The sequence below is a fragment of the Crinia signifera genome, chromosome 5 (assembly GCF_055691185.1).
Source record: "Crinia signifera chromosome 5, ASM5569118v1, whole genome shotgun sequence".
Classification (NCBI taxonomy): Eukaryota; Metazoa; Chordata; class Amphibia; order Anura; family Myobatrachidae; genus Crinia; species Crinia signifera.
The window spans coordinates 20979408-21002869 of NC_139221.1; the positions used below are offsets into that span (position 1 = coordinate 20979408).

Sequence of the window (23462 nt, forward strand, 5' to 3'; positions counted from 1 at the left end):
TTTGGGGCTGACTCCCTGTCGTAACATTATTTTTGCAAGTGTCACACCCTGTACACCCTGTACTAGAACCCATGACTTGTCTTACTGTAGACAGACACCTTACTGATTGAGATTTTGGGGGGCACCAATATTTACATTGCCTCCAGGCAACTGGGACTAACTTACGCCACTGACCATCGCTGTGTTTGTACACAGCTGCTGGGATCTGTGAGGCCGTCTGAGAGCACCACAATACATTCCTGCCGGCATACGGGATCCCAGCTGCGAATGTATTACTGAGGTAAATTTACTAACATGGGACTTATATTGAAGATGGGATGTTGACCTTAGCAACCAGATTTTACTTCTTACTGGTTTAGCACCTTTTAGAAGATGATAGATAGAATCTGATTGGTTGCTATGGGCAGCAATAGAAATCCTATGGCGCTGCACAGGAAGGAAGCTGCACCTTTGGGCCGGATTCAGATTTGTTAGCAAGGCTGAATTTTTGTAGATGCACAAAACCATGCTGCACTGCAGGTGGGGCAGATGTAACACGTGCAGAGAGAGTTAGATTTGGGTGAGTTATTTTGTTTCTGTGCAGGGTAAATACTGGCTGCTTTATTCTTACACTGCAGTTTAGATTTAAGTTTGAACACCCCCCCACCCAAATGTAACTCTCTCTGCACATGTTACATCTGCCCCACCTGCGGCGTGTGTGTGTGTGTGTGTGTGTGTGTGTGGGTGGGGGTTCTGCTAGCTTCCATAATTACTTTGACTTTACTATGCGCTTACCCTGTGTGGGATGAGTAAACCTTCTGTTCCCATTTATTCCCAGAGAAAGCGATGTGCCTGGTGTTTTTCACCACCACGTGGTCTCCGCAGTCACCTAGACGACAGAAGCCATGACAACATTAGAGGAGGATGACGACACTTTGTGTTCATGCTGCGAACAGGAAGTAAGATGGGGGGGGGGGAGACAGGAAGTGGAAATGGCTATTTTGTGGGCTGCACCCATAACGAATCTAAGAACATTGCTGAGGCATAAGGTTCTAGGTTCCTCATACCACGGACAGGTCACTAGTTCTTTCTGAACCAGTGGGTTAAAGTTCAGCACACAATATAGCTGCTTTTAGTGTATACAGACAACAGGCACATTTTAAGGAGGCACGCCTGCGTTTTTCTCAGCACTCCCACCCCCGGACACCTACTTCCTGTCAGTCGCCTTTAGAAAAAGTTGCAGGACTTTGTCGCAGGATATCCTCATGCATGCATACTGCAAACCGTACGCATGCGCTGTGAATCGGTAATCAGCCGCTGTGCGAATTCAAATTGAGATCTGAATCAGGCCCCTAGAACAAATAATTTTTTCCCCCTTTGTACCGTGTTAAATAATACCCCATTCTTACTGCCGCAAAAACAAAAGCTGAAAATTCCCGTGTCCTGTCTCAGTGTGAAAGGGTCTTTGTGAAATTCCCGGGTGTTATGCCCCTGCAATTACACCCGGGTTTTTTGCAGGGTTTTTCCTGGGTAATACACGGGTCTATGGCAGTGTGAACAGCACAGACCCGGGTTTTTCACTCAAAAAGGAGCTCATTGGGGATGTAATCATGTGATATGTGACATCATCTTTAGCCAGCCAATAAAAGCTGCTTTTAAACAGCCTATCACAGCAATTTGTACAAATTTCCCAACACCCAATCACAGCTACTATTACATTCCACACCCTTGTTGGAAGGCAGACCATGGAAAGCAGTGTGAAAGGGGCAGACACGGGAAATTCCCGGGTCTGAGGTGCAGTGTGAAGGGGGTCTGTTGAGCTGACAAGCTCTGTGCCCCTCCAAAAATTCGACAAGAAAAACCTGGGATTTTGCAGGGAGCGGCAATGAGAACATGGTATTACTGAATTATAAAGATATCGCCCCCCCTGTGGTCTTGTATATGGAATTACAATCATAGAATACAATTATAGACAAGTAACATTATTTTATGCATTAAGCAACCAGTGTGGCTGTGACGATCCTCTCTGCTGCTAATGGAGGACAGAGGGACAGGATGAGCAGCTGCAGGACGGGTCCCGCATCACACCTCAGAAATGGGAACTGATTGACAAGACAGAGACACTCAAAGGGAGGGACAGGGGCAGAAGGTGTCGGTGTTTGGGAGAACGGAGGTGCGCTGCCCCCTTTTCCCAGGCTTGGTGAGGCTAAGGACTGCTTTGCGTAAGCGGTCGCTGGCTCCATTCCGAAAATTATTTTGCCAAAATGGATCCGGCATCCATTATTCAATGCAGCAACCGCCGCTGATTGATGCTCACACGGCCGGCGAGAGGGCCGAGTGAGCGAGGCTGCGGGAGCCGGGACGGGGCCAGGTGAGTGCAGCCCGGCGGTGGTGGGTATGGGAGGCGGTGAGATTGTGTGGGCGGCTACTGCTGCTCACTTGGTGCCGGGTAAGCTGCTGCTGCTTACCTGGCCCCATCCGGCATCTTTTTATGTCGGATTGAGATTGATGGAAACACAGCCAAACCTATCGGTTTTGGCTGTGTTTCCGCCTAAAGCAGGGGGATTAGCGGCAATTACGTTAATCCACCTGGTTTTCGGCAGGTTGAAACATTTTGACCTGCTGGAAAAAAAACAGATAGCATTGAATAGATCGGAAGCCCTTCCGACCTAGTCATGTTGAAAACTGCAGTTTGTTTCCGGCAAGACGGCAGTTTCGACATGCATTGAATATACCCCATAATCAGGCTTGCAGTCGCCAATGAACATCGTGACCAATGGTTGCAATGTTCATCCTGATCTGCAATCGCATGACCGTTTTACCAATCACAAATACAGGGAGGACACGGTGAGCAGGCAGGGGTGGTTAGAATGTAAGTAATAACAGACCGCTTAGAACGTGAGTAATAACAATGGTACTTGTGTATTATCTGGGCGCCCGGTTTTTTAATCTTAGGGCATTGGGTACTTGTGTATTATCACGGCGCCCGATTTCATCTAAATCGCATCCGATATCGCATCCGATTTATCGTCCGATTTGCTGCTGATTTTCTGGCCGATTTGATCTGCGATGCGATTTTGCGCCCGATTTTTGCCAATTTCCGGCTGATTTGCATGTTATTCCATCCTTGCACATGGTATGCGATGTGATTTTCGGGAAAATGCCCGATTGTACAATTAAATATCGCATAGCACCGCATGCCAGCAAGTGGCATGCGATGCGATTCGCAATGTTAAATGCACCGTCATTGTTAACGCCCCCCCACTATCAACGCCAACCCGAAGCGTGGCGAGTGCAGCAAGCCCGCGAGGGGCGGCGGTACGCATCCTCCGACCTTTTCATACCCCCACTATCCACGTCGGCGTGGAGTTGATTTTAGATAGTGTGGCGAGCGCAGCGAGCCCCGCGAGGGGACGCGGATTACTTTACATGTATTCCGCGTCCGCTCGCGACACTATCTAAAATCAACTCCACGCCGACGTGGATAGTGGGGGTATGAAAAGGTCAGGGGATGCGTACCGCCACCCCTCGCGGGCTTGCTGCACTCGCCACGCTTCGGGTTGGCGTTGATAGTGGGGTGGCGTTAACAATAGGGGGGGGGGCATTTAACATAGTCATTACCCATCAGGGTGGGTGTACAATCAAAAAATCGGGTCTGGGGGGGGCATTGAACATTGGAATAAGCCCAAATCGGGCATGATCGCGTTGCGACGCGATATAAAAATTGTACAGTCGGGTTTTAAAACCCCTGAAATCGGGTCCCATCACATGCCTTAAGTAGTGGCGCCCACATAATACACAAGTTCCATAACAATTTAATTGAGCTAACTTGAAACTTCCAATTGATCAATTATTAGAAAAAATTTGACTTGTTCTGGGGGCTGTGAGAAGAAAAACGCAGCGATGACCCATTTTCATGCCTGGTGTTGAATTGGAAAACCCCAACACAGTTTGTTTTATTTTTTATAAATTCCTGGCAGCTATTGAATTTCCTCAAATCTCTGAGGGAAAAATTTACAAAGATGGGAAGATGGGAGTATCGCATGCAGGGACCGTGCTTGCGAGAATGCTCTGTCTCTCCGGTGGCTCCCCGCAGCCATATCCCGGTATTTTTCACACAAAATATCCGTGACCATGAGCTGATCATCCGCCGCCTGACATGGACATTAAAAATAATTGTGATAAATGAGCTCGGGAGACTGTTACACAGTAGAAAGATATCGCATAGCTACAACTGAAGTTAACGCAGCGCACAATGCTGAATCAGGCCCCTTATATGGATGTAACTAAGTGTAAGTAAGAAAGTGACGCGGTTGCTGCTTCCCCCTAACAATCAGTGGCTGAGGTGGTATAAGACACTGCGCACAAAGTCAGCAGCCAGACAGAGGTGGACTATTCATCCGGCTCCGGCTGTATCACAGCAAGTCTGCGGTGCGGCTACGTCAAAACTCGATGCCGCTCACAAGCCAAACGGCCCTCGTGGTTCGGCAGCCAATCACAAGCAGCAGTAGTAGTAGCTCCTGATAGACTATTGGACTGCAAGCTCCAATTGGGGAGTTTTGAAATAGCCGCGCCGCGGACAGCTGGGTGAGTTCTGTTGTCCATCGCTCTGCCCGACTATTGCCATTACCGCGCATGTTAACAGTGGGGAGGTAGAGTAATGCCCTGTGGCAACAAGCATGTAACCTCTGGCATCGAGCAAGAAACCCATAGCAATGAGCATGTAGGTAAGCGGCACCTATGTGGCATAATATGTAATAGGCATGATAGTGTGTGGTATTATATGTAATTGGCATTACAGTGTGTGGCAAGTGTAATATGCATTACAGTGTCTCATATAATATGTAATGGGCATTATGGAGTGTGGTATAATATGTAATAGGTATTACGGCTTGTGGCATAATGTGTAACAGGCATTACAGTGTGTGGCATAACGTGTAATTGTCATTACGGCATGTGGTATAATATGTAATGGGTGTATGACGTTTAATAGGCATTACGGTGTCAATTTTTGGCGCGCACGGTCCATATTTTTAGTTTGTCTGGCTCCAACACTTTTATCCTTTAATTAAAAAAATTGTCGAGCCCTGTGCTGAAGCCACTGCAGCCGCCGGGACAAGCTAAGTCATCTCTAGACCACCGGGGAATGTTCGTCAACAGTTTATCATGTCAATATGCTGAGAATGCCGACACTGCACTCAGCAACATACCAGCACAGGCCCAACTATTTATTATTGGGGTAGATGACAAATAAAATGAACAGTAGTATTTCCTCTGTATACTAGTGCATTCACCTGTAACACACATACCCAGTTGTGTAAGGAAGCTATATTCCGGGCGATCGGACAGGTGGATGATGAAGTGTACGTGGAACCGGCAGCACAGACAGCACCGCAGGGATAACAGCGATACCCGAATCGCATGTCTCCAAATATGGATCATAACTTTCAGCAGCTGTCACTCAGGTATTCAGCATTGCAGAGGTCACTGGAGTGCTCCGGCTACAAGTCCCAACTCTTCCTGCGGATCGCCGGAGCTCCTGCACACATTCAGCGCGGCAGTGCCGGTGTCAGGGGGGGATGATTCATCTCCCCCATCCATCAGCACCAAACATGTCAGCTGTTTACAGACTCAGCCGAGAGCGCCCGGTCCTGCGGTTACTCCCCACGCTGCGAACATGACCACAAATTGAGACCGACTGTAAAACATGATGGACGGTATGTGACAAAAGAGAAGATTATACTTTGAAGTCCATAATCCTGTTTTGTCATCTCCGATTCTCAGCTTACAACACTCCGCTTGGAGGCGCTGCCATCGATGATTTACAATCGTTTTGCTCAGTAATACCAGTACAGTAAGTCAGGAGATAACTGGTTTACGTTCACCAGATTGCCAGCTCACACGATATTGTCCTCGTGTCATCCTCTACCTACTCGCCGTTTCCCCACCTGCACCGCGGAATATTGTAAAAAAAAAAAAAAAATGTCGTTTCAGACGTGTCCTTGTATACTGTGGCGTCAGTCGCGTCAATCTCGTCGCACCAGACTCGTCGTCTTTCTCGTTAGTGCGGTGCCACAATTCATCAATTCCTGGAATCCGGGTTAATAAACACTTCCAAAAAATTTGTGGAACCACAAGACCCAGATATCATGTAGAGGAGCTCGTGCCACACCGGATAAGCCCGTGTACATAGGGCAGTCCGGCTGGGTCAATCATTCATATGGTACAATACCTGCATCTGGGTATGCGACTAATCAGCTGTCACTGGTCGGTAACGCAGGGAACCCGGCTGCTGTGCAGCATATACTTCGGGTGTTTACTTGTGTTACCCCCTATCGCTGTTGGTGTGACTTATATAATTAGTGCTGGTCTACCTTGTAGTGTATGGTGGATTTATAGGTACGGATCCACTAATGCTGCTTTCACACTGCAAGACCTGCTTTGACCCAGTTTTTGAAATGTTTCTTTAACCGGGTCAGAGCAGGTTTTCCCCCTTTCACATTGCATGTTTTAAATCGTATATTACTGGTTAATTACCGTTTTTGTACCTTTCACATTGAACCCGTTGTGAAAGGTACAAAAACGGTAAACCAGTAATATACCACCCATTCCCCACCTGGCCTGCGTAATCCTCCCCTCCCCCCAACCCCCTACCCTGGTACTTGGCAGCGTGTGGGTATCCGGGCAGCAGGGTCTATGCTGCGGAGGGCAGCGAAGTCTGTCCAGACTGCCCAGAACTAGTAACTAGTAGTTCCCATCCGCCACAGGGACCCCGCCGCTGATCTCACATACGCTGCAGTGATTCGCTGCCCACCAGCGCTACCGACCTGACCCTGCTGCCCGGATCCCTTCCCTGCACTGCCCAGGTGGGGGGTGGGGAACGATGCCTTAGTCAGAGGGGGGGGGGAGTGCATATCTAATGAGCGCAGTGACTTGGCCCCTCCGCTGGAACCCTCTGCCTCCCGACGGCACATTACACCCGCCGACTACTCCTGACGGCTGTAACACCCGCCAACTGCCTCCTCCTGGTGGCTCCGCCGCAATACTGCCGCCTACCCCGCTCACACATGTAAGTAAATTTGGGGGACGGAGAGGTTTTTCTTTTAGGGATGCCAATCCCGGGATCAAGCATTTTTCAATCCCAATTCCTGGGTTTTAAAAAAATGCCCTGGGATTGGCACCCCTAGTAGCGTTATACAGGCATTTGGGGTATTGACCGATATGGGGTCGATGTCCACACTTGCTCCTGAGGAAGCCGGACAGCAAACATCCGGGGAAACGCGTTGAGCTTCTTTTAAAGTTTACCATCATCCATCTCTTCAAGTGATGTCCCTTCTCCCACAGACGTCCATCATCTCCTAAATATTTCATTGGATTACAAAAGCTCTATGGGACTCAAGCCTAGTTCCTAAACATCCAGCCAAAAAGGAGAAGACGCCAAATAGGGAGAACCACTCCTATCCCTACTTAGGGAATCATCCTATTGGGACTTTATCATCACTCCTACTGGTGTTTCCATCATCCACACCAGTCCACTACAGATGGTAATATTATTAACTTTTATTTATATTCCACATTTGTGGAGCTCGGCAACATCAGTCAAGCATCCTATGCCCCCTTTTTTCGATGTCCACTATGTTGACATTCGGGACAAAAGAAACGTGAAAAACTCATGTCGACCTTTGACTGTCGAACTTCGTCCTAATGATTGTGTCAACCTTTTGACCCTGTCGACCGTAGGCCCTGTCAACCTTTTGTCTGTGTCAACCTAAGGCCTGTCAACGTTCAGTGGTTGACCCAATGTATGTCGACCTTAATTTGGTCGACCCAATGTATGTAATGTCTTCCCTGGCACCATCCTCCATCACCTGTAAAAGACCTGCGCCCCACCGACTATAGGGAGAGTCCAAACTGTATCACACAATAGACTCCTAATGCCGCCACGTTACTGGGGAAGGGTTCCAGGAGAATTTTCGGATTACAATTGCAGCTTTCTCCAGAGGCGCCTTGGACCTGCCATAAAGCACCTGACGCGTTTCATGTCTTTGAAGACACACGAAACGCGTAACAGTCATTTCAGAGGTTCCCACCAATCCTGGCAGAACAAGAGCCGGGCCCAATTACACAGTGGATCTAATCAAGTAATCGAGCTGTTCAGAGGGAACTCGCCATTCAACGGATCCGATACGTAATGCCGGCGGTCGGAATCCCGGCGGTCGGAATCCCGACACTGGAATCCCGACCGCCGAAATCCCGACATGGGGGGACGTGGATCGCCCCCCCTTGCGGGCTCGCTGCGCTCGCCACGCAGCAGGCCCGGTGCCTCGCTACGCTCGGCACGCTATTTTATTCTCCCTCTATGGGTGTCGTGGACACCCACGGAGGGAGAAAGTTTCGGGATTTCGGCGGTCGGGATTCCAGTGTCGGGATTCTGAACGCTGAGATCCCGACCGCCGGCAAATTGACCGCATCCCCATTCAACAACTGCCTTTATCAGCCTGCTGATCACGGAGATGCAAATTCCCAAAAGTGTGCACAAACGGGATAGACTTTAGTGTTCATTCTAGCACCCGCCATCTTTGAAAACCCATGCAGTTCCTCTTCCCTGCCTGGGGTGTCGCTGTCAGCTGTGGTGTTTCTAGCACAGGTCTGGTTTGCATATCAGTGCTGATATACAGACCACGCTGTGCTAGAAGCACTACGGCAGACAGCGGCACCCCAGGCAGGGAAGAGGAACTGCATGGGTTTTTAAATATGGCGGGTGCTAGAATGAACACGAGACTTCTTGTCAGTTTGAAATTTACAGAGGAAGACGACGGGTAACAGGAAGTAGAAATGCATAGAATCAGTAAGGATACATCTAGATTAGAGGACTGGCTTTGTACTGTAGATGGGGAACAGGTAAGCTGACTCGAGGTGGATGATTTTACATGCAGCTATGCAACTGGAGGGCAAGTGGCGCCTGTCCAGGAAATATGAGGAGTCTGTGAGAAAAAGGCCCATTTCTACCAATATGAGGAGGCCAGCTGGAGGCTCGCGCAGGCATTAATAACATCTCCTATCTGTTCCTACATGTTCCGCACATAACTGTACGATCTTCATCATGTACATTCCACAGCAAATACCTAACAGCGACCACGTTACCGGCTGCGGCACCAGCGTCCGCTCTGCCTCAGTGTACAGCTACACTCATAGAGCCATCAACGTGCTCACGTCAGCCGTGGGGGGGGGGGGGGGCTAGCGCAGAGCAGAGGCACCAGGGCTCTGAGTAATACTGCGCTAGTGATGTCACCTACAGATCGCTGACACCTGGGGGAAGATTACAGTCATGCAAAATAACAAAAACATTGTATACACAGAATCTTCTCTGATACTACTGGGATATTCACAACTAATCGACCACCCAAGAAATCAGATACTATCGCATGGCCCCCAAATCAGGGGTGAAGTTACTAAGCTGGGAGTTCTATTGAAGATGGGATGTTGTCAATAGCAACCGATCAGATTCTTCTAGAACAGGGGCTCATAACATTTTTTCTCCCCTGTACCTTTTTATTAGCGTTTTCATTTAGGTGCATCCCCTCTTCTCAATTATGTGAAATATCCACAGTACTTGAAGTGGAAGTGAGCGGTATGAGTATACTTATATTAGGGAGTAGCGGAGGAGTAGTGTGCGGTCAGGAATCCGGTCCCTCTGTGTCTGGCCGCTGGCTGTGTACTGTCTCCGGTAGCGGAGGAGTAGTGTGCGGTCAGGAATCGGCCCCTCTGTGTCTGGCCGCTGGCTGTGTACTGTCTCCGGTAGCGGAGGAGTGGTGTGCGGTCAGGAATCGGTCCCTCTGTGTCTGGCCGCTGGCTGTGTACGGTCTCCGGTAGCGGAGGAGTAGTGTGCGGTCAGGAATCGGGTTCCTCGGTGTGTGGCCGCAGGCTGCGTATTGTCTCCGGTAGTGGAGGAGTAGTGTGCGGTCAGGAATCGGGTCCCCCTGTGTCTGGCCGCTGGCTGTGTACTGTCTCCGGTAGTGGAGGAGTATTGTGCGGTCAGGAATCAGGTCCCTCTGTGTCTGGCCGCTGACTGTGTACTGTCTCCGGTAGCGGAGGAGTAGTGTGCGGTCAGGAATCAGGTCCCTCTGTGTCTGGCCGCTGACTGTGTACTGTCTCCGGTAGCGGAGGAGTAGTGTGCGGTCAGGAATTGGGTCCCTCTGTGTCTGGCCGCTGGCTGTGTACTGTCTCCGTAAGCGGAGTAGTGTACGGTCAGGAATCGGGTCCCTCTGGGTCTGGCCGCTGGCTGTGTACTGTCTCAGGTAGCGGAGGAGTAGTGTGCGGTCAGGAATCGGGTCCCTCTGGGTCTGGCCGCTGGCTGTGTGCTGTCTCCGATAGCGGAGGAGTAGTGTGCGGTCAGGAATCGGGTCCCTCTGTGTCTGGCCGCTGGCTGTGTGCTGTCTCCGATAGCGGAGGAGTAGTGTGCGGTCAGGAACCGGGTCCCTCTGTGTCTGGCTGCTGGCTGTGTGCTGTCTCCGGTAGCAGAGGAGGAGGAGTGTGCGGTCAGGAATCGGGTCCCTCGTGAATGGCCGCTGGCTGTGTACTGTCTCCGGTAGCGGAGGAGTAGTGTGCGGTCAGGAATCGGGTCCCTCTGTGTCTGGCAGTTGGCTGTGTACTGTCTCCGGTAGCGGAGGAGTAGTGTGCGGTCAGGAATCGGGTCCCACTGTGTCTGGCCGCTGGCTGTGTACTGTCTCCGGTAGCGGAGGAGTAGTGTACGGTCAGGAATCGGGTCCCTCAGTGTCTGGCTGCTGGCTGTGTGCTGTCTCCGGTAGCAGAGGAGGAGTAGTGTGCGGTCAGGAATCGGGTCCCTCTGGGTCTGGTTACTGGCTGTGCTCACCTCAAATGTTAGCAATGCTGTTACTTCCTTAGCATGCACAGTAGCAAACATCAATAAAAATCACTCAACTGCAGAAACATCGATGCCGCTTCTATTTCTGACCCAGGCCGACAGTCCGGCATTATTCTTAATTCACCAAGCGCCGCAAAGCCTAACTTTTCTTAGTCTGTCCCCGATAGCCAACATCATCCTCAGATGAAATTCATCACAATGTCCGTATGCAGGCATTACCGTCAGGAAGGGGAAGTCGGTACTCTTTACCTAGCACGGCGCCCATCGCGGGCATTGAGTGCACTAAAAAAATCGGGTGCGACGCAACCGACGCGATGCCCGCGATTTCCCATAGGGATCAATGTTAAATTTCTCAATTGACCCGATTTTACTGTTCAATGCCTCAATTGACCCGATTTTTCCATAGGAAACAATGTTAAACGGCCCACAGAGGCCAAATAGCCACCCTGAAGTGTGAAATGGCCCCCACAATTGTTAACGCCAGCCCACGATCAACGTGAACCCGAAGCGCGGCGAGCGCAGCGCGCCCGCACGCGTCCTGCGACCTTTTCATACCCCCACTATCCACGTCGGCGTGGAGTTGAGAATAGAATAGTGTGGCTCGCCACACTATTCTATTCTCAACTCCACGCCGACGTGGATAGTGGGGGTATGAAAAGGTCGTAGGACGCGTACTGCTGCGCTCGCCGCGCTTCGGGTTGACGTTGATCGTGGGGTGGCGTTAACAATTGTGGGGGCCATTTCACACTTCAGGGTGGCTATTTGGCCTCTGTGGGCCGTTTAACATTGTTTTCTATGGAAAAATCGGGTCAATTGAGGCATTGAACAGTAAAATCGGGTCAATTGAGAAATTTAACATTGATCCCTATGGGAAATTGCGGGCATCGCGTCGGTCGCGTCGCACCCGATTTTTAGTGCATTCAATGGCCGCGATGCCCACAATTTTTTTACCTGCGATGCCCACGATCAAAATCGTGGGCGCCGTGCTAGGTAAAGAGTACCGGGAAGTCTCACCAGGTATGGGTCAGTGGGTGGACTGCGATAGTCATCACTTTAAACTGCAAACATTCCGTATTGCTGTTCTATGTGCGGATAAGGCTTCCCACTAGTCACCTATCCCCTCATGATAAGCATGCCACTAAACGCTAGCAGGCCAGGGTGTAACTTTCTTTGTTTTTGAGGTTGAGATTCGTCACCATCTGACCATGGTGTGCTGTAACACTATTAATCCATTCAGTAACGGGATAGATGTCCACAACATAAACATGCCTTATCACACACTGCCCTCTGCTGTTCACACATGGTATTACAAAATCTTCAGCAGGGACTGTACATTAATGCGTTAGCTCCATTACTTGTATGGAAGTAAATATGAATATTCGTCTATACTCTGGTCAGCCTGCCCTTATCATTATGTATGTGAACCTGCACCATACCAGATGTAAGAGGTCCGGATGAAATAACCTTAGCAGAGCCCTTGTATCTGCCTACTGGACTTGGCCTGTATGTGAACACCGTCTTTGTACTTTATATTGTAATCTATAGCTATCGAGCTACAATCAGCCAAAGGTAGATATGCGACGAGTTGCGTACACCCCGAATCTTCTGTCAGTACTCATGGCTACATATGCCAGGAAATGGAGAACATGCGCTGCTAAAAAAAAAAGTAATACTCAATGTATATGACCTATGTCATTGTGCCCGTTCCCTCCCAGCCCCTCTATAGGTGAAGGTAAAGTGACACGCAGTGTCTTGCGTGGAATCATGTTTTGATTCCACGCAAAATACTGAGCCAATAAGAGTTACGGTGCGCTTATCGCATGCGATTTAAACTTTTTAGTTCACAATCGCATCTGTCTAGTTGAAATCGTGCCGTGTTTGTTTTGCCTTGGGATGCGATGCGCGCTCCTGTGCACTACATATCACTAGGCAGAATAGTATGTGCAGGCAGGGATTTTTTAACTGGATCGCATGAACCCTGGAATTGACTATTGTAGCGTAGTCAAAAATCAGGTGCAGTTCAAATGACAGAGCGTGTACAGTCCAAATTGTCTAGCACTATTTGTACAGCTCAAATCGCACCTAGCACACTAGGCTGACAAGTCGGACCATATTTCCCTTGAGGTCCATCCCAGCCAGAATAGCACCTTGTGTCCACAGCGTTAGTCCAGAGAAAGTCTGGCGGCTAGACCAGTGGGGAGCGCACTGCAATAACCACTGCGGGATAGTGTTCACTATAGCACCCGACATCATTCAAAACCCGTGCAGTTCCTCTTCCCTGCTTGGGGTGTCGCTCTTTGATGTGGTGCTTCTAGCACAGTGTGGTCTGTATTTCAGCTCTGATTATCAGACCAGACCTGTGCTAGAAGCACCACAGCAGAGAGCGACACCCCAGGTAAGGAAGAGGAACTGCATGGGTTTTGAAAGGTGCAGGGTGCTAGAATGATCTCTGCGGGAGATAATGATGGCATGAATTAGGGGTCTAAGTCAGTGATGACGCTGAGGCATCAAGACTGAGGTTTAGGGTTTATTGTCACCAGCAGAGCGGTCAGATGGGCAGCTCCGGAATATTATTATCTCAGATCATACAGAATGAGTTTGAGGTGGTGACACAGGAGACAGACATTCGGTGACACGGGAGCCGTAGGTGCTGACAGATCCGGAGAGGACAGTATGGGCCTGATTCTGGTTGAATTGTTTAGCTTCCAAGATCGCACCTTACCAAGTCTTAGATTGCCTGCCCCCCCCCCCCGAACCATGCGAGGGGATGTGTTATGAAAACACATCCCCTTGAGGCAGTGGTTCTCACCATCAGTCCTCAGGTGCCCCCCAACAGTGCACGTTTTCCAGCTCTCCTCACAGAATCACGGGTGAAATAATTAGCTCCACCTGTGATCTTTTAAAATGTATCAGTCAGTAATGAGTGCACCTGTGCACCTGCCGGGTGACCTGGAAAATGTGCCCTGTTGGGGGGTCCCGAGGACTGAGGTTGAGAACCACTGCCTTAAGGGAATGATTTCTCCTGGGCTCGCAAATATAAGTCAGTGGAGACAGACTGATATTTGCGGGCACCAGGATGAAGACAGGGCGGGCGGCTGACGTCATGTGGCGTCAACCGCCCACCCCTGCATTTGCATGGGAAAGCCCAGCGTCTTCCTGGGGACGCCCATGAAACGCTGGGTGTTCCCATGTCCATGGTTTACTGCGAGTGAACCAGAATCGGCCCCTATAACCGGTTATCGTCCGCATGGAGGAAAGGGCACAGAGACAATTCAGATCAGATATGGTTTTCGTCGTAGTATGAGCAATCATTGGTTGCCTGGATAGTGATGGAAGACACCAGTAGAGAGAGATTGATGGTGTTGGCTGAGGCAGAGACGACCACAGGAGACAGTTATCCACTAGCAGAAGACAGATGGATCGAGTGGGAGGAGGAGCAGAGAGCAGATACTTCATCTTCATTTGTGGTAGGAGATGACGAGAAGGAGCCAGAGGGTGCGGGGAAGGAAGATACCAGATCATGTAGGGACTTGTCAGCCTTGTTCTTGGAGAAGAAAGCAAGACCCTGGGCAGTGACGACGGATGGACGGAGAGTCCGGGGTGGGGGGGCGGAGAAGATATTTATGTGGATCCAAGAGACATATGGGGTAAGAAGGCAGAGCAGGGGGTCTTCTATCTCCATCAACCAGGAGCAGATAGCGATAGATAGATGGCAAGGTCATTCTGTGATTCCCAGTAACAGGTTACAGATGACGTAGTAAGGAAATTAGGGGGAAGTACATGGGTGGTAATTAGAGGGGAGGGAGGACCAGTATGCATAAAGCGTATGACGTAGGGAAGGTAAAGAGCCTTGTACCACCACCAATCAGGAAGAGAAACGTTGGAAGCCTTGTGAGATACGATAGGATCCTATACACAGAGTATATAAAGATATATACACACAGTATGCTACTGAGGGAAGACATGTGAAGTTACATATATGTGTGATGTATACCACCTTCATGTTCTCAGTGTGTCCTACCCATGCGCTGCGGCACAACCAGGGGCAGTTAGGGACACGGTGTAACCGGATACATTACTCCCAAGACAACCTGTTCCGAGTCACTGACTCATGGGGGGTGTATGACGGTTCTCTCGCTGGCACCATGATACTCGTCTGCGCACATAACAGCCAGTTACATCGCGACTCCCGCAGCGATTGGCGCTGTCTTGACGCTAGGCACGTGTGTTCAATTCGCTCCGGCGGCTCATAGAATTTGGCGCGAGGTTAAAATTAAAATGGTCAACATACATACATATGGTCGACGCGGCTATGGTATAAATGGGTGGGTAGGTAGACACCTTTAAATGGTCGACATACTCAAGGTCGCCGGTGACAGGTCGACACAAACAAAATGTCAAAAGGGTTGACACAAGTTTTTACGACATTTTTTGGTGTCTATGTCGACATGCACACTGTGTAAGTGTCCCGCATCCCCTCGCTGCGCTGGTCCTGCTTTGGGCACGGTGCCTCGCTGCTCTCTGCACACTACTCTATACTCCCTCCGCTCTAGTGGATGGTAAAGAATGAACCAAGTCGGTCTAGACTAAAAAATAAACATGAAAAACTTGTGTCGACCGTTTTCAGAGTCGACAATGTCTACGTTGACCTTTTGCGTTATTGACCTTCTGTCAATGTCGACCTGGAGTATGATGACCATTTAAATGTGTCGACCTACCCACTGTCGACCGTTAGTGGTCGACCTAGAATCAATCTATCATGAACCTGATACCGGTCGACAAAAGGGGAGATATTTACTAAGATGTTAGTTCTATTTCACGTGGGATGTTGCTATAGGCAACCAATCAGAATATACTTCTTACTTATTTAGCACACTCTAGAAGACAATAGATAGTATCTGATTGGTTGCCCACATCCCATGTGACATAGAACTCTCGTCTTTGTAAATTTCCACCAAGGTTTATTTGCAACCTTCCATCATTTATCGTTCACGTGGATCATGGCTGATAACAGTAACCTGGCCTGGAGCGCGGCGAGCGGAGATATACGCCTCAACTAATTTGGCGTACACATGGTTGGCCATACAAAATCTCTCAAAAACCAAGATTTGTGCCGACCATTTTCATGTCGACAGTTTTACCCTGTTGACCACCTTCAATCTGTTTTCCACCCCCTGCCTAACCCTCCCCCTAGTGCTGAACCCCAATGCTAACCCCGCTCCTTACCGGTGGGAGCTGTTGGGATTCTGCTGTTTGATTACCGGGATTTTGGCAGCATCCCCCAATAACCGACCAATGGCAGTACAGACATGTCGCTCCTGTATACTCACTCAGTGCGTGGTACATGGGCTTGTGCAGGCCCTGCAGGCGTTCCGTGCATATCGATGCTATTTTCCCCGGAGGCTGCATCTGTGCGTCGATGACGTGCCAAACTCTGGAGAACGTGGCCCATTGCTGCATGGAAAGAAGAAGAGAAACTGAATTTAGCAGACATGAGACGGGTATCATTAAATTAGTCTTGGGTGGAATTAGGGAACCCCCTTGCGCTTCCCATCACATGAATGGGATATTTGGAGGAACTTGGATAATTCAAAGCCAGACATGGAAGGAGAGATGTTATGCTGTGAGGACCACTGAATCCACCAATCGCAGGTCTGAAAAAGTTTATTTTAGGTCTCTTATTCCATTAAGCAGAGATAGGCAACATCCGGCACTCCAGCTGCTGTGGAACTATACATCCCAGCATGACCTGCCACAGTTTTAGCACAGAGTAAACAGTACTGATGGTGTAATGCTTAGCATTACTGCCTCACAGAACTGAGGTCATGGGTTCTATCCCCACCATGTGTTATATATATGGGGCAGTATGGATGGTGTAATGGTTAGCATTACTGCCTCACAGCACTGAGGTCATGGGTTCTATCCCCACCATGGCTCTAACTGAGCGGAGTTTGTATATTCTCCCTGTACTTCCGTGGGTTTCCTCCGGGTTTCCTCCCACAATCCAAAAATATACAGGTAGGTTAATTAGTTTACAAATTAACCCTAGAATGTCTGTGTGCGTGTGCATGTGGTAAGGAATATAGGATTGTAAGCTCCACTGGGGCAGGGACTGATGTGAATGTTCAAATATTCTCTGTACAGCGCTGCAGAATATGTGTGCGCTATATAAGAAATTGTAAATAAATAAATAAACCATGCCAAGCTAAAGCACTAGGACCTATTTATATCATATTTAAATCATACCCCTAAGATCAACTTCTTGTGAAAATTCCGTCACTGTTTAGCGGGTGCAGCCTCAGACAAAAATACTAGAACAAAAAAAAAAAAAAGTCTGTTTTGTGGCGCACTCTTAACAACCACTTACCTCCCAGTGTAACCATCTCCAGCTGTTATATGACCATCGGATAAGGATGGGTACACACTACAAGGAGGTGTACCCGGGCGATATGCCAGCCGCCATATTGCATCCATGGTATATATCAGAAGTCAGAGTCATATGTGATTTCCTTCAGTTTGCCAAGTAGCACAGCTGACTGGAAGAATTCCCATGAGTCCGCCGGAACTGCAGATTGCGTGCGCGCACACACACACATATAAAAGACTTGGCTTCCATATCTTACACTATGGGGGTTAATCTAGTTCACTCGCAAAGGCACAATCACTCTCTAATGGACAAAACCATGTGCACTGCAGGTGGGGCTGATGTAAAATGTGCAGAGAGAGTTCAATTTAGGTGCGGTTTGTACCTCAAACTGATATCTACATTGCAGTGTAAAAATAAAGCAGCCAGTAGTTACCCTGCACAGAAACATTAAAACACCCACATTTAACTCTCTCTGCACATGTTACATCAGCCCCACCTGCAGTGCACATTAGAGAGTGATTGTGCCTTTGCAAGTGAACTAGAATAACCCCCTATATATGCTATATCCTAGCACCCACGACAAAACATTACTCACTGATGAACCCATTTCATCAATCTCCTATATATTTGGCTACATCTGTCACTCAAAGTGGGTGTCTGTGTCTATAACGCTCTGTTCCTGGACTTTCCTCTTAATGTGTGATTGCCTTCATCTGTGCTGAACACCTTTCTGAGAAATTAACCTGTTTAAAACAGGTGATGGCAATCATACATTAAGGGGAAGTCTAGAAACAGAGCATTGTGTCCCTCCTGGAGAGGGTCATGTTGGGAGGTATGTGACAGAGAACCAGCCCAGTGAGCCCACAGACAGTGCCAGACACCCACTGCCTTCCCATGTTGCCCAGCACTGCTACTCCACAGCCACCAGGTGAGCGCCCCCCTCCCGCGATTTGCGGCAAAACCTCCCCCCCGCGCGCCCCCCCCCCTCCCGCGATTCGCGGCAAAAACACCCGCTCCCCCGCGACCCCCCCTACCGCGATTCGCAGCAAAAACACCCCCGCGACCCCCCCTCCCGCGATTCGCTGCAAAAAGAACCCCCCCACGACCCCTCCCGCAATTCGCGGCATAACCACCACCCCGCGACCCCCCCCCTCCCGCGAATCGCGACAAACCCTCCCCCGTGACCCCCCCCCGATTCGCGGAAAAAACACCCCCCCGCGACCTCCCTCCCGCGATTCGCGGCAAAAAGAACCCCCCCGCGACCCCCCCTTGCACGATTGGCGGCACCCCCCCTGCGACCCCCTCCCGCGATTCGCGGCACCCCCCCCCCCCCCCCCCCCCGCAATTCGCAGCAGCCCCAGGATTAAATGGCACATGCAAAACACTGACATGGCTATGGTCGACAATGAAAAAGGTTGACATGAGTTTTTGAAGATTTATTTTTAATTTTTTTAATTTTTTCATATTCATTGTCATGTGTCGACATGGACACCAATGAAGTGGCACACTTATGTCAACATTTACATGTGTTGACCTTTCTGTGTTGATTTTTTCTTGTGGCGATTCGCGTCACACCCCCCCGCAACCCCCCCTCCCGCGATTCGCGGCACCCCCCGTGACCCCCCACCTCCCGCAATTCGCGGCAACCCCCCACCGGAACCCCTGTGAACCCCGCCCTCCCGCGATTCGCGGCACCCACCCCCGCGACCCCCCCTCCCGCAATTCGCGGCACCCCCCCGTGATTCGCGGCAGCTCCAGAATTAAATTGCACATGGAAAACACTGACATGGCTATGGTCGACAATGAAAAAGGTTGACATGAGTTTTTGAAGTTTTTTTTTTTCATTTTTTGAATATTTTCATATTCATTCTCATGTGTCGACATGGACACCAATGAAGTGCCACACTTATGTCAACATTTACATGTGCTGACCTTTCTGTGTTGAATTTTTTCTTGTGGCGATTCGCGTCACACCCCCCGCAACCCCCCCTCCGGCGATTCGCGGCACCCCGACACACCCCTGCGACCCCCCCCTCCCGCAATTCGCGGCAACCCCCCACCGGAACCCCCATGAACCCCGCTCTCCCGCGATTCGCGGCACCCACCCCCCGCAACCCCCCCCCTCCCGCAAATCGCGGCACCCCCCGCGATTCGCGGCAGCCCCAGGATTAAATGGCACATGCAAAACACTGGCACAGCTATGGTCGACAATGAAAAAGGTTGACATGAGTTTTTGAAGATTTATTTCATTTTTTGAATGTTTTCATATTCATTGTCATGTGTCAACATGGACACCAATGAAGTGGCACACTTATGTCAACATTTAAATGTGTTGACCTTTCTGTGTTGATTTTTTCTTGTGGCGATTCGCGTCACACCCCCCCCGCAACCCCCCCCCCCCGCGATTCGCGGCACCCCCCGTGACCCCCCACCTCCCGCAATTCGCGGCAACCCCCCACCGGAACCCCTGTGAACCCCGCCCTCCCGCGATTCGCGGCACCCAACCCCGCGACCCCCCCCTCCCGCAATTCGCGGCACCCCCCGTGATTCGCGGCAGCTCCAGAATTAAATTGCACATGGAAAACACTGACATGGCTATGGTCGACAATGAAAAAGGTTGACATGAGTTTTTGAAGTTTTTTTTTTTTCATTTTTTGAATATTTTCATATTCATTCTCATGTGTCGACATGGACACCAATGAAGTGCCACACTTATGTCAACATTTACATGTGTTGACTTTTCTGTGTTGATTTTTTCTTGTGGCGATTTGCGTCACACCCCCCCCCCCCCCACAACCCCCACTCCCGCGATTCACGGCACACACACACACACCTCCCCCGCGATTCTCGGCACCCCACCCCGTGACCCCTCGGCACCCCACCCCGTGACCCCCCTCCCGTGATTCATGGCACACCCCCGCGACCCCCCTCCCATGATTCGCCGCAACCCCCGCCCCGTAACCCCCCCACCCGCGATTCGCGGCACCCACCCCGCGACCCCCCTCCCGCGATTCTCTGCAATCCCTCCCCTCCCGCGATTCGCAGCATCCACCCCCCACAACCCCCCCTCCTGCAATTCGCGGCACCCCCCGCGACCCCCCCTCCTGCAATTCGCGGCACCCTCCGCGACCCCCCCTCCCGCGATTCGCGGACACCTAAGTTGCAATACAGGGCATCTTTCATACAATTCTAACCATATTTCTCATATACAAACGTTCACAAATTAAGGGGGCGCAGCCCCTTACGACGGTGTGAAGAGCGCCCGTAGGGCGCGATGAAGCACCTAGTATGATTATAATTATATATATCCGATTGGGAACGGTAAAGTGAGGCACATGACCTCAAGCATGGTGACTGAAGCGTGTCATGTGGGAGTACTAGTGCTCAGTCTAGCACCCTCCATCTTTGAAAACCCACGCAGTTGCTCTTCCCTGCCTGGGGTGTCGCTCTCTGCTGTGGTGCTTCTAGCACGATGTTGTCTGCATATCAGTGCTGAAATACAGTCAATATTGTGCTAGTAGCACCACAGAAGATAGTGACACTCCAGGAAGGGAAAAGGGTTGTGAATGATGCAGGGTGCTAGAATGAACAGTAGGTGCGTGCTGCACTAATTGAAGGTCCGTGTCCTCAGGTGTCGACAATGACACCAAGAAAAGGTGAAATGGTCGTGTCGGCCTTTTCATATGTTGACATTTTGTCAGTGTTGACATTATGCACGTTGATCTATTGACTGTCTACCTCGACACTGTAGAGCTTTTCATCCGGAACTGAATGAACCTAGAAAGGCCCCAGGATGAATAATATCTTGTCATTTGGGAGCGGCGGTATGGACATTCATATAGAACTAATAATACATACCACTGCAAGCCAGGCATTCTGATATTTCCCCTGTTACCATGCTACAGACTATCCAAGCTCAGGGCAGTCCGGCCTGCCCGGCATCAGCACGAGGGACCCCTGAGTGGGTTGCACCCATGTGCTATAGTTGCAGTAATAATTTTCAAAAATACATATTTAGTAACATAAAAGAGATTCAATATATTCTGTTGGTTTTTAATGTTCAAAAATCCAAAATTTTAACTGATAGAATAATAAATGGCATCTTGTAACAGTCACAGATATAATGGATAAAAGCTAACATGACAGATATATGCCCAGCTGCATAGCCCAGCAACACATGTGTAATAACATATATATATATATATATATATATATATATATATATATATATATATATATATACACGTACACACAAGCAGAAGGGTGTATACATCGTGTCTTAGCAAGATAATAGACACACACAGATAGTAAACACTAGTTTCCTGGCCATTACCTGGGCTGTTCTGCTGTAACTCGCCATCACATGGAGGTCACCATGACACACAGGGCTGACACTAATCTATACACCACACAGAGGCTCAGCCTGACTAAAAATGTGTCTCCACAGCAGGTGCCATTTTTGCTAAGCATATTTCATAGACTTCAATACAATTTAATCTACGATAAAATGGCGTCACCCGCAGACTATTCAGTACATTTTTGAAGACCCTTTTTGTAGTACAGTCTAATTTCTTTCGTCTTTCGCTTTAACGGTGTAGCAGTGTAATGTACTAATGCACAGTCTACTAGCGAGTGTCTGTCAAGGTATCACAGGAAGTCTGTCAGTCTCTCTGGTATTTTTGGTGGTGTTTCTTGTAGGAACTCTTCAGCGTTTGCTTTGTTGCCGGCGAGCGGTCATTAGTGACGGACGCAGCTGCTGGCGGAAGTGCTGCCTTAGCTGGCGCTGAAATTCGATTTTCCCGGTCTCTAAACGGTGCAGTGACATCGGGACCCCGGCATAGATTGAACAGCAGCGGCTCGGCCGGTATAACGGGAGTTTCCCCGACTGGCCGGTGTATATGGAGCGGTTCGTCCTGCTCGTCCACTGGCAGAGGAGGAGCGAGGGCGGCCGGGAGCAGCAGCAGCCTCTCCCCCCAGGTATCCCCGCCAGACACTGTCCCTGCCTGTGCTCCTCTAATGTCAGGGGAACCGCAAGTCTCAGCATGCCAAACTGATTGTTGGACTACAAGTCCCAGCATGGTGGTTGCCATTCCCAGAAGCTGGCCTAGGCTGTATTCTCTTTATGTAGAGAAGTCAGATTCCAGCAGTGACACATTGCCTGCACGGTTCACAGCAATGCTGTGTATATATAAGGAGTCATTCTCCCCATCTGTTCCGGTATACGGTCGTTAGGTTGACGTGGGTAAGGTCGACCGGGTTGGAAGGTTGACACAAGCATTAGGTCAACAATGAGAAGGTCGACATGGGTTTTTCACGTTTTCTTTGTGTCGACAGGTGGTATTTCATGCCCTACCGTCCACTACGGCGTGGTGGGAGAATTAAATAGTGTGCCAAGGGCAGCGGTACACTGTGACAATGTCCATGTTGACATTTGGGACAAAAACCCATAACAACATGTTGACCTTCCCATCGTTGACCCAATGTTTGTGTTAACCATAGCCTTCTCAAACTATTTAATGTGTCTACCCAATAACCCATAGCTGTTGTTCCTGGTTACCCAGGGTTCCATGGCCTGGGAGGAGAATCCTGGGGGCAGTGATGGAACTTGTTTTGTATTAAAACTTACTATGTGTGGCTGACTCAGTGTATTGTGTCAACAGGCCTGGCCTTTATTATATCTAGCAGTATGGCTTTGTCAGACTTCATGTCTATGTTGTAGAACAGGGATAGCCAACACTCCAGCTCCTGGGAAACTACACATCCCAGCATGCATACCTCCCAACATTCCAGGAGGGACAACATGCTTTGTTCCTGGACTTGCGTGCCAGTGGCAGTTGCAGAAGTGGGGGTACAGGCCAACATTCAGCTAGGGGTCACACCAGCTGCCATCCCATACTCTGCCATACATCACAGGCCGGGACTCACTGGCAGTCGGTGTGACCTATTTGAGTTTTGGACTGCGCTACACATCTGCCACTGGCAAGGAAGTCCAGAATCGGAGCACTCTCTATTTCAAGCCTGGCAAACCTGTGGCTCTCCAGATGTTGTGAAACTACAAATCCCAGCATGCCTTGCCACACTTTTTCTATAAGGTAGTGTTAAAACGGTGGCAACGCATGCTGGGATTTGTAGTTTCACAACATCTGGAGAGCCACAGGTTGGATTTGATCACTTTTACATGTTTTGTACATCTGGCCCTTCCTGGAATGGGTCATCCTTGTGGTGAGGTAG

The 23462-nt window shown here is 49.7% G+C and overlaps 2 protein-coding genes across 2 annotated transcripts in view; one reads left to right on the forward strand and one right to left on the reverse strand.

Moving 5' to 3' along the window:
• MRPL13 (mitochondrial ribosomal protein L13) overlaps positions 1-21721 on the reverse strand; it is a 48555-nt gene extending 26834 nt beyond the window's left edge. The window contains exons 1-3 of the mRNA XM_083186748.1: positions 21565-21721; positions 16195-16318; positions 775-868 (exon numbers count right to left, since the gene is read on the reverse strand). Coding sequence (XP_083042874.1) covers positions 775-868; positions 16195-16318; positions 21565-21591 — 245 coding nt within the window. The 5' untranslated portion in view covers positions 21592-21721. The remainder of the gene's footprint in view (positions 1-774; positions 869-16194; positions 16319-21564) is intronic.
• A 161-nt stretch (positions 21722-21882) lies between these two features.
• The window catches only part of MTBP (MDM2 binding protein), a 37959-nt gene continuing 36379 nt past the window's right edge, over positions 21883-23462 (forward strand). The window contains 1 exon segment of the mRNA XM_083186749.1: positions 21883-22208. Within this exon segment, the coding sequence (XP_083042875.1) occupies positions 22130-22208 (79 nt within the window). The 5' untranslated portion in view covers positions 21883-22129.